This window comes from Sinocyclocheilus anshuiensis, unplaced genomic scaffold (genome assembly GCF_001515605.1).
Source record: "Sinocyclocheilus anshuiensis isolate Anshui unplaced genomic scaffold, SAMN03320099.WGS_v1.1 scaffold245, whole genome shotgun sequence".
Taxonomy (NCBI): domain Eukaryota; kingdom Metazoa; phylum Chordata; class Actinopteri; order Cypriniformes; family Cyprinidae; genus Sinocyclocheilus; species Sinocyclocheilus anshuiensis.
Genome location: NW_015536478.1, coordinates 445,242 through 461,097, shown reverse-complemented (window position 1 = coordinate 461,097; position 15,856 = coordinate 445,242). Strand labels below are relative to the sequence as shown.

General features: G+C 35.7%; 1 protein-coding gene across 2 annotated transcripts in view; it reads left to right on the top strand.

Moving 5' to 3' along the window:
• LOC107664101 (serine/arginine repetitive matrix protein 3) overlaps window positions 1–15,856 on the top strand; it is a 70,025-nt gene extending 54,169 nt beyond the window's left edge. The window contains exons 11-14 of one of the 2 annotated variants that reach the window (XM_016454671.1): window positions 8,107–8,384; window positions 9,928–10,176; window positions 10,940–11,062; window positions 15,510–15,856. In XM_016454671.1, the coding sequence (XP_016310157.1) occupies window positions 8,107–8,384; window positions 9,928–10,176; window positions 10,940–11,062; window positions 15,510–15,657 (798 nt within the window). In that variant the 3' untranslated portion in view covers window positions 15,658–15,856. Of the gene's footprint in view, window positions 1–8,103; window positions 8,385–9,927; window positions 10,177–10,939; window positions 11,063–15,509 lie in introns of both variants that reach the window. The other variant, XM_016454593.1, reaches the window with a different exon arrangement.

Sequence of the window (15,856 nt, the reverse complement as noted above, 5' to 3'; positions counted from 1 at the left end):
CCAGCTCCATCCCTAAGGCACAAACTGACGGTTGTGGCATCTTGCGACAATTTTTTACATAAAGCATCTATTGCTAATAATTCAATAGCTGGTGTTGGATAACATCCCACGAAAGAGACATTTGATGCCTCAACCAGATTAATTAAAGATATTTTGGTAACACTTTTGCTTCATTTGTTAACATTAGTTAACTAAATTAGTTAACATGAACTAACAATGAACAAAGTAAATGGGTGCCGTCAGAAAGAGAGTCCAAACAGCTGATAAAAACATCACAATAGTAATCCACACAACTCCAGTCCATCAGTTAACATCTTTAGAAGCCAAAAGCTGCATGTTTGTAAGAAAGAAATCCATTGTTAAGGATGTTTTAAATTCAAACTGACTAAAATACAAGTCCATAATAACACTTCCTGCAGTGAAAAAGTCCATCTCCTGTTTGTCTCTTTACATCAAAATCCACTCATATATTTGTTTAGAACTGTTCTGAACTGTTTTAGCTTGATCTGTGCAGATTTCTCTCCTGATTCAGATTAGATGACTTTTCACTGGAGAAAGCAATATTATGAATAGAGGACTTGTATATTAGCCGGAAGCAATGGTTTGAAGTTCATAACGATGGATTTGTTTCTTACAAAAACACAGCTTTTGGCTTCTCCAGATGTTAACTAATGGACTGGAGTGGTGTGGATTACTTGTGGATTATTGTGATGTTTTTATCAGCTGTTTGGACTCTCATTCTGACGGCACCCATTCACTGCAGAGCATCCATTGCTGAGACAATGTGATGCAATGCTACATTTCTCCAAATCTGTTCCCATTAAGAAACAAACTCATCTATATCATTCTTGGGTGAAACTATTTAAAAAAGATGAATACTGTTGCTAGGGAGTTTTATGAACAAACAATAACTAATTGTATTTCTATTAACCAACATTAACAAAGATTAATAAATGATTAAAAATAAGTTGTTCATTGTTAGTTCATGCAACAAATGCATTAACTAATGTTAACAAATGAGACCTTACTGTAAGTGTTACCGCTATTTTGAATATCAGTCTAAACTAACAGTCCGATATATAATAAATCATATACAAACACTTTTTGTTTTGTAGGTTTTTCTTATCTTGTACATTTTATTGTATACCACAAAATGTCAGCGCAGTGTATTCAAAGACAGTGAGGAATGAATCTTTTATATAGTAATAACACCACATTAATTGCATTTGTGCTGAAAAGAATGACAACAGTGTAATTTAAATATGCATGACATATTTTTTATGTATTCAGTCACACAGTGTCTAATACGGCCACAAGATGTCAATTATTCAGCTAATCTTTGACCTGTGTTTGGAGAGATATCAGATATCTGGTCATACTTACTGTATCTGGGACGGTTTGCATGCAGTTTTTCAGAAGTTCTCATGCTCTCTTTCTCTCTCCTTTCATTTGCTGAATTCAGCCCTCTGTTTTGTTGATTTCTTGACCTCTATGAATTCACATGATCTCTTCCCACAAATAAATGCCCAAACTTTTCTGTCTTGTTTGTGTAAAAAGCACTCATATGATTTGGAACTGGACCGAGTAGATTAAATGGGTATGTCTACTAGTTTTTCTTGTCAATACAGTTGAAACTCTCATTTTCTGCTCAGTTTTACCATAGCACCCTTTTCCAGATGTGTATCAGGTGTTCTAAGAGCCGATGATCTGTGACCTGCAATCAGATCATCCCTTATTATTGATCATTTTCTGTAATGTAAGGTGAAGAACTATTAATCAAGAGATGGTTTTCATTGACCAATCCCTCAGACGCTTTTAGCCAATCAGCTGTCATTCCTGGTTCTGCTGAGAGGATGAATGAGTCTGAATGTTACAATCACAGATAGGAAATATGTGGATGCTGCATTTGGCTGATCTGGATTTGTCATTAGCTCCGCCATCTTGGAAAGGTCAATGGATTGAAACATTATATAGTCCTTTATAAATAGTTGATTGTATTCTTCAGTTCATGGAGTGTGTTTTAGATTAGGAATGTACAATTACAATAAAATGTATTATTATTATTAACAATTTAAAAAAATATTATTCAATTGTTTTAATTTAATTTTCAATTGATATAATAATTATACAAATTCAAAATAATAGTAATAATAATAATTATTATTAATCCATAAAACTGATATTGTTGGGTAAATGAAGGAATGCCAGTTTGGACATTATGATTTTTATGGCTATATTTGTTACTATATCATTTTATTTATTTATGGCCTTATAGCTTTAATTTGAAACTTTAAGCAGTCAGAGCTCTATAATAACTGTACAGAGTGTTTTATCAATACTCATTTTGTTACATTTTTAATTTTATATAATCTGCAATAAGCGGAATTGTATGGTGGTATAATTCATATTGACCTTTCCAATATGGTGGACATGTTGATGTATTGTGGTAATTAGAATGGTTGCCAATTTGATAATGCTTGTAAATACCAATAAGAGAGTAATTCTGCATCCTTCCCCCAAATCTTCGTCCAAAACCAACATAGAAAATGCAAAAAATGCATTGTTAATGTAGCATCTATATCTGTGGTCACAACAGGCTACAGATTCATGAATTCTCTCTTGGGTAAAGGCTGACATATCTCCACTGACAAGAGGCAGTTCAGTGCCATTGGTGATTTCAGATGGTTTTTAATCGACATGGTTTCTAATGCTCACTTTTCACTAGCACTTGATATGTATAAATATACATTATTATAGTATAACTAGGTGTTTGTTTCCTTCCTGTCAACATTTGAGTGGTGTAATGTACGTCTAGATGTGTGACAGGGACAAACGGACGCTCTGTAAACATTAGCCGACAGCAAACTACGCTAACTAGGGTCATTTAGTAAAGTTGTTACACTAAAAGGGACCCAAGCCATTTGGATTCTCTTCCTAAGCGAATGTGGCATCTTTGCATCCTTTGTGAAAGACTTTTGACAATTGCTGAGAGCAAAAATCTACTCTTAGTTTTAGCAAGTGCCAACAAACGAGCACTAAATTCTCATTGCGCAGACCGATCGATAACGATACGGCTTAACGAACGTGACTGGGGTCCCTTTGAGATGTTAGTCGTCCATCCTAGAAGTGACCACCCTCCACCCAACACCCCTCTCCCTTCACCCGTTCATCTGTGCTGTCCGTTGTCCCGACATGCTTTCTCTTTTCCCATTAAACCACATTGCGCATGCATGGCCATCGATATTTACGTTCCTTCTAGCAAATTGGATTTGTTGAGATTTTGTCGCTCCTTAACTTACGGTAGAATGTGGCTGCACATGTGTCCAAGCGAAAAAGACAGCAATTTCTGATTCATTTTGTTTTTGGGTTCTTTGTCGTTGTTGATTTTTCCTTTTGTATGTCCACACTTTTTTTGTTTTGTTTTGCTTCGTTTTGTTGGAATTGTCTCCTTTAGACTGTGGATCAATTATCTTAGCCTGGATACTAAAAGAATTCATTGTCTTTTTCCCATTTCGCTGCGGAGAATTTTCCTTTCTCCTTTTTGTTTTTCCTTTTTCTTCCTTTGTTTTGTTGATATTGCATACGTGTCACTGATTGAAGTGGAAGGTAGGTAACGCTCTGCCTACGCACGTGGAGAATGTGACAAGCACCCTAGCTTGACATCAGTGTCTCTCTCTCTTTTTCCCTTTGTTTATCTGAGGAAAACCAAAGGTTGGCGGGTTGTTTTCATTGTTTTCTTTTTAGAAATGTTTGCTCTATTTTCATTCTTTTTTTTGTTTCAATCTGAAATCTACTTTTGCTTTCATGCTTCAGTCTTCAGTACACTGCCCTCCCCACAGGTCCATCTCTTGTCTGCGTTTTATTTGATTTTTCTTATTATTTTTTGGTAGAATGCATTTCCTGTCTGTGCCGCATTCCTTTTGTCTTTGGTGAAATGGTACGTGTCATATGATTTGGTCACTTTCCCTCCTTTTTATTTTTTGGATACACAAGGGCTGTTTCTGAAGTATCTGGGGTTTACGTTCAGCTGTGTTCATTTTTTATTTTTTATTTTTTTTATATGATATTATTTTTTATTTTTTTATTTTTTGGTTAAGATAGTGTTTGAGGTCGATCAGAAATCCTTGCCTTCCGATGGTAATAAAAAAGAAACAGATGGATGAATAGTTTAACACATAGACATTGCTTTGCTCAGTGTAATCTTTTAGCCTCAATTTTCAATTGTGCTGCTAAAGATGATCAGTCTCAGCTGTGAAGTCTTTTTTTAAGGACCCCATGAAATTAAAATTAAAGTTTTGTGGTTTTTGGTTTACGTGTGTGAATTTGAGCTCATCCATACACTGAAAACAATTTGCTGTAGAAACAATTTTCACTCGGATATTGCTAGTAAATTACACAACCATCAGGTAACATATTAAACTGAATGTGAAATTTTGATTAGATCATATTGCACCTCAAAATCAAAAAGAAAAATAAATAAATATGTATGTATTAATGTATATATAAATTATATATTTTAGATATGTGGACAGCTTTTTATGAGCCATGTTGCTTGGTCACTTTCCCATTGAGAATGGGTAACAAATTTCAATCTGGATATTTTAGATCGGTTGTGGGCCCTGTATCTCACCTGATTGCCTGTTGATGACAACATTGCCCAAAAAGTTGCACCGTGTATCATCAGCCTTAGACCCCCGATCTGGACACACTCCATCCCCCCTGCTCCGCCTTAAGATCCTGTTAATGAATATAAAAAACAGGATTGGTGACAGGGAACAGCCCTTGCAGAGTCCAGCACTCACTGGGAACAAGCCGGTAGTATGCATGAACCTGGATGAACCCAGCACCCCATACTCCCGGACCACCCCCCTACAGTATAATCCCGGCAATCCTGGGGAACACGGTCATAAGCCTTCTTCAAATATACAAAACACATGTAGACTGGATAAACAAACTCCCATGCCCCCTCCAGGACTCCTGCCAGGGTAAAAAGCTGATCCAATGTTCCACATCTGGGACGGAATCCGCATTGTTCCTCCTCCAATTGGTTCGATAGTTGGTCGGATTCTCCTTTCCGGTACTCTGGCATAGGCTTTCCCAGGAAGGCTGGGAAGTGTGATTCCTCTATAATTGTAACACACACTTAAAAAATGGGAACCACCACACCTGTCTATCAATCACCAGGCACTGTCCCAGATTCCCACGCGATGTTGGACAAGTGTGTCAACCACAAAAGCCCAACTTCATCCAGGGCCTTCAGCATCTCAGGGCGAAACTCGTCCACCCCTGGCACCTTGCCACTTCTCCTCCCACACCCTGAGTCTTTGCTTCCCTGACCACTGTGGCTGCAGTCCTTCTAGCCTGCCAGTACCTGTCGGCAGAATCGGGAGACCCACAAGTCAACCAGACCCGAAAGGTCTCCTTCTTCTGCCTGACGACCTCCCTCACCGCTGATGTCCACCAGCGTGTTCTTGGGTTTGCTGCCACAACAGGCATCAACAACGTTCCAGCCACAGCTCGCAGCAGCCATTTCCGCAATGGAGGCTTTGAACAGGGCCCACTCTGAGGCTCCCTGGGAGCAAGGAAAATCTTCAGGATCCTCTGTCAGATGTTCCCAGTTAACCTTCACTATTTGTTTGGGTTTTACCGGGTCTGTCCGGCAGCCTCCTCTGCTATCTTATCCAACTCCCCACAAGATGGTGATCAGTTGACAGCCCTGCCACTCTCTTTACCCAAGTGTCCAGAACATAAGGCCACAGGTTTGATGATACAACTAATGTAGCCGATCAAAACCTTTGGCTCAAGGCGGTCTATTACCAAGTACACTTTTGAACCACCTTATGTTCGATTATGGTGTTTGTTCCATGCTGAGCACAGAAGTCCAATAACAAAACACCCCACGGGTTCAAATCAGGCAGGCTGTTCCTCCCAATCTCCCCCTCCAGGTTTCTTCATCATCCCCAACATGAGCATTGAAGTTGCACAGCAGAACTATGGAGTCCCCAGGCGGTACCCCTTCCAGGGCTCCACCCAATACCTCCAAGAAGGCTGGATACTCTGAACTGTATACTGGTGCATAAACACAGAACACAGTCAGAACCCCCCCCCATATCACGAAGTCGCCTCTCGGTGGTGCCGAGTTTGGGACTTGTGAGTTTTCCCAGCCCTGCTTGGCACCTCTCACACTGAGCGACTCCGGAGAAGGAGAGAGTCCTATCTAGGAGTTTGGTTCCAGAGCCAGAGCTATGCGTAGAAGTTGGGCAAATATATCTAGCTGGTAACGCTCAACCTTCTGCACTAATTCTGGCTCCTTTCCCACCAAAGAGGTCACATTCCATGTACCAAGAGTCTGCAGGGCCCCCCCTGCTTGCCGCCCATAGTACATCGCACCGGTCCCCTACAGTGGTGAGCCCGCAAGGAGATGGCTCCATGAGCCCGGCCACCAGGCGCCCACCTGCGAGCTCCTCTCCCAGGCCTGGGTCCAGGAGAGGACCCCGGTATCCCTTTTCCGGACAGGGTCTCACTATCCTGACTCCTGTGTACCATAGGGGATTATTGGGGTGGGGGTGTATATGTGTAACATTATTTTGTATGTAAATATAAATTGTAAAATAATGATAATAAATATTATTATAAATATATTACTAAAATATATTACTTAAATTAAAATAATCGATTACTACCATTCTGCATATGTAATATTTTATTTTTATTTATTTATCTATCTATCATTTTGCATTACAGTAAAGGAAATTTGAGGTACAGTATGCTTATTTTCTCAATTAAAATATTTTATGTAAAATATGATTTTTAATTTTTGCATTAAAGAAAATAAGATATTGACTTAAATAGGCTTCACTGACTTTATGCAAAATATGAATTATTTTCCTTTTCCTTTGGTTATGGGGTACATTATGACACAAACACGTCCTTGATAGGTTTTGGCTTTTAAAGTATCCCCGGTATTGTATGTGCTACTGCAACTTTCTGTTTCAACAAGAAATGCATGAACAGAAAACAACCGCTTGTTGAGCCATTTCATGGGGTCTTTAATTCAACTGATGGATAACCCATAATGCACATTCAGTTAAAGGTTTTTACTGAGAAACTGTTGAAACGAGAGCATCCATTCGTAGCACATTACAGTCACTCTTGAAGCCTTAAAACCGCACCGAAGAGTGAACCGCTGTTAAAATGCACTCAAACTGTTCGCGTTCCAGCCCACACACTGTGAGATCCATTTGAATTTGATTTCTTCTGTGTGTCTTTTTCTCTCTTTGGTTTGATTTTCATGCATTGTTTCATACTCACTATCCAGGGAAGGGTGTTGTGTCTTTTTCTCTTGCATTTTGTGAATCTAATGATGCACTTATGTTGCCCCACTTTTCCCTTCTCTTCATACCTTACCTACTAAAGGAGGGAATACCACTTTATTGGTAAGTGGATGTTAACCAAAAGGGAGTTGAAAAACAGAATAACCTTTTAAAAAAGCTATTAAAACAGGAAATGGGTCGCTGTTCACATCTCAGCAATTGTCTGCAGGACAAAACAAATCCACAAGCAAGTTCTATTGAGTAGAGGACCAATTGTTTTCTAATTCGATTGAATCTATTCTTGTGACTCTTTATTTCGTTCCTTCCATTTCTGTGATGTTCCGTCAAGTTGTCTTTTTTATTTTCTAGTTTTATTTTTCACCTTTTTTTTTGTTTGTAGCTCTTTCTGAAATTGAAAAAGTCCTCTTTCTCTTCTACTGTATGTTCTCCAGTCTCTTTTGCTCTTTATATTCTCTCTAAACTTTTTTCTTTCAGAGTTTCGCATATTTTCCCTCTCTCCCTTTTTTGTTTCGATTTTCCTTCAGGACTATTCTTTTCAAATCATTATGGTTTTGCATGCCGAGTATTGCATGCGCTGCACAATAGAGGACTGTCTATAAGCCAGAGAACAATCCTAGCACTTTCTTTTATATATTTTTTTGCCAAGTACACGATAACGCTCTTCCACCCAGGAGGAAAAAGACTCTAATTTCACTGTTCTCTTTCTGTTTGTTTTTTTCACATTTATTTCTTTTTTCCCTTTGGTTTGTTGGTTATAATTCATCTACAGAAGCTTCGATCTCTGGCTCCGTCTCCCTCGAGCACACAGACGCACGCGTCGCCTCATCTAAGAGGTGCTAAACACCACGCCGACCGTCCCAAGAGCCCTGGAGGACCAGCGGCGCAGACGGGAGAGGACGGCTGCGCAGACGACAGGCCGGCGATGGGCAAACCGCTCTCAGAGTCATCGGGGAGATGCAGTGGGAGGCCGAGTGTTCGAGAGAAGGCGTCGCACTCACCGGCGCACAGCAGCGACACTGAGCCACACACCAAAACCAAGAATCAGAAGAAGTAAGAACATTAACATTTATGCAGATGTATGCATTACTGGTCAGAAGTTAAATAGGAATAAGTTTTTTTTTTTTTTTTTAAAGACTTCTCTTCTGCTCACCAAAGCTAGTCCTAAGGGTTTTGACCTAAAATACAGTCAAAATTGTGAAATATTAAAAACCAAGAATCAGAAGAAGTAAGAACATTAACATTTATGCAGATGTATGCATTACTGGTCAGAAGTTAAATAGGAATAAGTTTTTTTTTTTTTTTTAAAGACTTCTCTTCTGCTCACCAAAGCTAGTCCTAAGGGTTTTGACCTAAAATACAGTCAAAATTGTGAAATATTGTAACAATTTAAATTCACAGTTTTTTATGTGAATATATTTTAAAATGTAATTTATTCCTGCGATGCAAAGCTGTATTTTCAGCATCATTACTCCAGTCTTCAGTGTCACATGATCTTCAGAAATCATTCTAATATACTGATTTGAGATTGAGAAACTGATAAAGAACATCATTCGGGTGAGTTTGGGGTGAGTATTTTTTAAAGAATATCATACTTTTATTAAAAAGGATGGATTCAATTGATCAAAAGTGACAGTAAAGATGTTTATATTTCTACTTTAAATAAATGCTGTTCTTTGAAACTTTCTATTCATCAAAGAATCCTATACAAATGTGTCACAGTTTCCACAAAAATATTAAGCAAAAACTTAATACTTAATGTTTTCAAAATTGAGAACAATAAGAACCATTATTAATAATTGATCACCAATAATAACTGATAATAGCAGAGCAGCATACACTGAAGATGCTGAAAATTCAGCTTTGATCACAGGAATAAATTACATTTTGAAATACAATATAATTTTTTTAACTACTAATAATATTTCACAATTTTAACTTGTAATAATACTTAACAATATTACTGTTTTTACTGTATTTTTGATCATATAAATTTAGCCTTGGTGAGCTGAAAAGAAACATTGCAAAACATAAAAAAATGTAAATTATTCCAAACCTGACCAGTAGTGTGTATTACACAAAATATATTTTAAAACGTGTTTTTGCACCTTTCTGTGCAATACTGCATAAAATGCAATTAATAATCATTTTGTTATGTATGCCAAGGGTAAATTAAGCAAGCAGTGACAAATGTTAAGTTAGCTAAAATTCTGTTCACACTGAAGTCAGAGAAATTAGATACATGTCCAATATATTTCCATATCAGAAAGTGTCCCAGATCATAATGTAAATGTCTGATTAAATGTGATTTTCCACATCCAGGGTCACATTCAGCTTCAGCTTGAATGTAGCTGTGCAAAGATTTGCCAAAATATTTAACAAACAAAAACTGTGCTATCAAAAGTCAGAAATCTCAATACAAACTCAAAAATTTTCATGCTTCACATTCATTTTATAACTCTGTACTCTTAATGTACTGTACTGTCAATTTGAGTACGTTTAGAGAAACATCTACAGTAGATCCCTAAATAAACCAAACTGAGATCTCTTTTAAGTCTCTTGATGGTGAAAAGCCTATCACTGCATTCTCACACAGAACGAAAGCATCTCATTCGTCTAAGCGGCACCATCGCGGACGCGCTCAGAAGCGCCACCGGAGTTCCTCTGTGTCACCGGGTCGGCACAAACACACGTCCAAGAAGAAGAAGAGCAAGAGTCACGGGACGGCCCGGCAGAGGAGCAGCTCCTGGAGCAGCGGGAGGTCATCGTCACGAGCTCATTCTAGAGAACGCGGATCCAGCAAGAACAAATCACCGCACTGTCACGTCCGACAGAACAACTCCAGGTACACACACAAAGATTTAGTGTTTTATAGAAAAATATATTTTTATTAAAGAAACTCATTCATATTCATGGAAGTGCAAATTAGTATTTTTGTCTTGTTTTCCAGTACAAATATCTAAACATTCTCAAATCAAGGTGCATTTACTTTAGAAGCGAACTGACATGAGACGTTAAGAAAAAAAAGATCAAACACGAGAAAAAATGCTTAAAACTAGGATCAGAAAAGTAATCTTGTTTTCCCTTTGAATTAAGTTTTTTTCTGACTCCAATGGCATATTTATTTTTCTCATTTTACACATAAAATTGCTTAATTTTGATGGATTTTTTAGAAAAGAAAAATTTTTAAAATGTTTGTCTAATGTCTAAAATAAGAAAAAATATCTGCCAAAGAGATCAGAAAAATGAATTTGGTTTCCCTTTGAAATATTTTTTTTTTTCTGATCTCAGTGGCAGATGTTTTTTCTTGTTTTGCACATTAACTCACTTAATTTAGAAAACAAAAATGTTGAAAATTAAACGTTTTTGTCAGAAATAAGAAAAAAATGTGGCAATGAGCCAAGTGACACTCTCATAAACCTCAATACATTTTATGCTTAAAACAAGAACAAAACAATCCCTAAAATAAGTGAAAGTCAGATGCACCTCAAGCGATCTTCCTGCAGTCTCTGTCAAATGAATCCAGTCATCTGAAGGACAGTGATGAGCATGATGTCCTCAAATCCTCTCAATCCCAGCATGCTTTGTGTCTGTCTGTCTGTCTGCAGGGAGAGAGACAGTCCTCATCACTCGGATGCAGAACGAGCTCGCTGCCGCTCGCGCAGCTATTCTCCCATCCGCAAGAGACGGAGAGACTCTCCCAGCTTTATGGAAGCTCGCAGGATCACCAGGTAAAGACATCTCGCACTGCCTCAGGAGTCTGTAGGTGTTTCTCCTTCTGTTTTTGTTTGGGAATGCATGGCCATTTCTTCATTTACAGGCTGTTTTCAGGTGTCATAACTGCACTATCTAGAGGCAAATGTTTCTTTTTTCAAGCAAATATTACATTTTACTACAGTAGATCAAAAGTTCCTAGCATGAAATGGATTTATATTTTCCCTGTCTGTTTTTTTGGACATCACAGTTGCTAGTGAAGGCCAGTCGCTGTGATTTTCTTCCAGTAATTAGTCAATGCTTTGGTGATTGGTGAAAATGAATATAAAAATAAATGTACAGTCAAAATATAAAGAAATACTAATGCAACACTGATCTGATGCAACATTTATTTGTATTGGATTACACACACACACACACACTAAAGAGAACATTTCCATATTTCTTAACCCCTGTTCGGGTTGAAATAGATTATACGGGTTATGCCTATAAAAATGCTTTCATTATAATAAAATGCATAATATTATTAATTAAAACAAAAACTAAAACCATATATATTTTTTATTTGAAATAAAATTAATGTTAACTACAATAAAATAAAATATTAAAAAACTAAAATGACTAAAACTAAATAAACTAAAATTAATAAAAACTATAGACATTAAAAAAACAAATAAAAATGACAAAAACATAAAATTACTAAAGCTTTAACTAAAATTAACGTGAAAACAGAAAATATCAAAATAAAATCTAAAACCTCAAATAGTATTAATGATGCTAAAATAGCAAAAATAGCTATTTATTTCAGTTTTAGTCATTTTAGTACTTGAACTTATTTTTAGTTGCCACATTAGTTTATTTTAGTGTAACATTTCTAATTTTTAGTTTTATGTTTTTCACCATTTCTTTTTCATTTACATCAACTTTATTTCAATTACTGAAAAATGTTAAAGCTAGTTAAATGGTTTTTATTTTAGTTAATAACAGCACTGACATTGACCAGGCAAATTAAAGAAACACTGACACCTACAGGTCAGTCTGTGTACTGCAGGATTTCTGCACTCATTCAGTCTTTTCACTAATAGCAGCTCATTTTAGCACTAGAGCAAAAAACAACTGGCACTTACTTATAGCGCAAAAGTCTGATTTTGATCTTCCTTACGCAAAACCCAAACTTTTCATGACAAATTATATTATCAGCATAAGAATTGGAGTGAAACATTTTTTTTTTTTTTTGTCCTCACTTTGCTTTAATCCAGTCTTTTCACTAATAGCAGCTCATTTTAGCACTAGAGCAAAAAACAACTGGCACTTACTTATAGCGCAAAAGTCTGATTTTGATCTTCCTTACGCAAAACCCAAACTTTTCATGACAAATTATATTATCAGCATAAGAATTGGAGTGAAACATTTTTTTTTTTTTTTTGTCCTCACTTTGCTTTAATCACAATTTTCAGGTTTTCAGTATGGACTGTGTACTGGAATGACCGTTCGTAAGCAATATAAAATGATTTTTCTGTACTCATCTTCAAATGATTTCCCTCTGCTCTGATTGGTCAGGATTTGAACTTACTCTGTCCTGTATGAAGGTTTCCTCGACGACCTCACACCGGAGTGATGCTACCATGGTAACTGTTGCCATGCATCAGAAGCCCCTGGTTTCCTCCTCAAGCAGCTCTCAGCATCTCAAGAGTACAACTACATCTGTGTCTCTTTAGCTTCTGTCTCACTGCCTTTCTCTCTGCTTTTGTCATTCTCACCACTAAACGAGTTCTCTTCACAGATTAACACTAACGATCCCACACAGTTCACTGACACAGAGATAGATACTGAGAGCCAGAATGCACTGCGATGAGCTCAGTGAAAACATCCATCCAATACGGCTTTCAGAATTAATGTTGACTGAAAATATACTTCACTGTTTAGTGTTTACTGAATAACACTGAGAAACAGTGATACTCACTTGAAACATACAGAAGAATTCATCCACAGTTGACTTACAGAGTTTGATGTTAATATGTTGCTACTGGATTTCAGTCTAACTCTATCTTATTGTTAGATTGAACTACTTATATTAGATTTTTTTAAATATTCATAATTAGCTTTTTTTTCTCCCCCCTGAGCTTGTAGAAATGCATTCTGGCTGTTTAGTGAAAAAGAAGAACACTTCAGCATACTTCAAAAAATTATTATTATGAAAATAATATACTTTAAAAGAATATACTTAAGTATGAACTGAATGTAATTTTTTGGTTTTACTTAATTGTAAAAATTAACTTTAATTATAAAAGTGATTAAAAAAATGTACTCTAATATTATAAAAATAAATATGTATTATATTATGAAAATAAGATAAAAAAAAAATCCAATGAAAATAAATATGGTTAAAGTGTAACCATATTGTAGTAATCTCAAAATTTGAGATTAATTAAAATAATATATTATAACTTCAGTATTATAAAAATTAACTTTAATTATAAAATGATAAAATCAACTTTATTTTCTAAAAGGTATTTATTATAATAAATATATTATTTAATATATAAATATATTTCTATATTATATTAGAAAAAATATATAAGATATTATTATATAAGATTAAAAAGGGAATACAAATCAGATTAAAATATATACAAATTTGATTAAAATAAGTAAATAAATAAACAATAAATATAACACTACATTACAGTAATGAGTAGAAAAACAATGTTATGTAACTTAACAGAAACTAAATATTTTGCAAAATAAGAATTTTTGGTGAACTGAAATATACTTTAATAACATTTCTATTGAAACTTGTATTTAGATATATTTATAAATTACACAATTGTAATGATAAACTTGCAAGTTGGTACATATAAAATATATTAACTTTAAATGTAATGTCAAATAACACACTACAGTTAAAAATGATAATCAAGTACTTTACACGTGTTTTAGTATGTTAGTCAACACATCCAAATAAGTGTACTTCTATAAAGATTATTTGACGGAAGATTATTAAAACATAATGACGTAAAAGTGTTCTTAAGTGTGTTAATAACCTAGAAAGCAATCTATGAAGCCTTAAAACACTGCTCGCTACAGTAGGGTACGGCACAGATCAGAGTTTAGCTTGAGCGTCTCTACTAACCTCACATGAACACAGATCCAGCTAACAGCCGCTCACTGCAAACACTGAACGCTACTGGAGTGTGAATGTGTGTCTAACATACTATAAGAACTGATGTTTCTCTTTGAAGACAGAGCCCATGTGTGTATTTACAGTCTGTTTACATGATGATGATGATGATGATGCTCTGTCTTAACACTCACTAACCAAAGCTCAACCTTTGCCAAACATTTTCTCTTACAGAAACTAATCATCTCTGCAGCACGGCAGCACTTCCACCACTTTGACCACAACAGTGTTTTGCTGGAACATGTTAAGGCTAAAAACCTGCTGTTGATGGTTACTGGTTCTGTATGGTTTCTAGCTGGTCTAATGAGGTCATAAGCTGGTCCAGATCAGGGGTTTTCATACTAGGGCCTGTGAAACATCTCAGGATGAATAATGGAAAAAAATGTAAAAAAATAAAAAAATAAAATCCGATTAAAATAAATAAATACAAATAAATAGCCGTGTAAATAATTAAAAATAATAATGTAAAAATAAAAAAAAATCATTCAAATAAATAAAAATTCGATTTAAATAGGTAAATAAGCAAGTTAATAAATAAATACTAATTTAAAATACAATTTACATTCAATTTTTTTTTTAAATAATTGAAATTGAAAATTTGAGTATGTAAATGATTAAATAAATAATTCTGCAGTGTACAAAATGTATATAAATAATAAAGATGTGATTAAAATAAATAAAAAATTTGATTAAAATGAGTAAAATGATATGATGATAAAATGATAAATGATAACTCAAAAACAGTGTACAAAATGTAATTCAGATTAAAATATATAATTTTTTAAAAATTGAAATAAGTGAATAAGTCAATAATAAATGTAACAGTAGTACAGTAATGAGTAGAAAAAAACACATAAAAATGTACCTTAATAGAAACTAAATATTTTCCAAATAATTTTTTAGACATATTTATAGTTTAGTTTTTTCACAGTGTAAATTGGTTCCTTATATAAGATTGTATATTTAAATTGATTGCTAAATCATCTTGGTCAGGCTAGTTAGAGCTATTAGACCACCTTGGACCATCAAGAAACTAGCTACCATGTAAAACATTGTTTTCTAAATTTACCAAAGTGACCATAGTTACTACCAAAATACCTCAAAAAATGAGTTTTGTTTTGTTTCTTCTTTGTAATGAAATAATAACCAAACAAAGTGATGGCACAGCAGACATTTGATGCTGTCGAGTGGTCAAAGTGGTATTAAAGTGCTTATGCATTTTTTATTTTATGCTATTATGTGTCTGTATTATATGATCTCTCTCTCTGCCATCTTTTCCGCAGCGCACGGAAGCGTCCCATCCCGTACTACCGGCCGAGCCCGTCCTCTTCCAGCTCAGCCAGCAGCTCCAGCAGCTCCAGCTGCAGTCGCAGCCGCAGCCCCGCGCACAGTTACTACAGCCAAAGCAGCTACGACAGCCCTGGATTCTGAGACCCAGTGAAGGTACGGAGGAGAGACGAAACAAACATCGCCGCAGGATCTGTGCTGGAGAAAACACTATATAACGTTCAGCGGGTTTCCGGGTTTCTGACGGGTTACCTGACTCCATACAAACATGTTAGCATGCAAAAACTGAACAGCTATGATATGATATGTGACCCTGGACCACAAAACCAGTCATAAAGGTCAA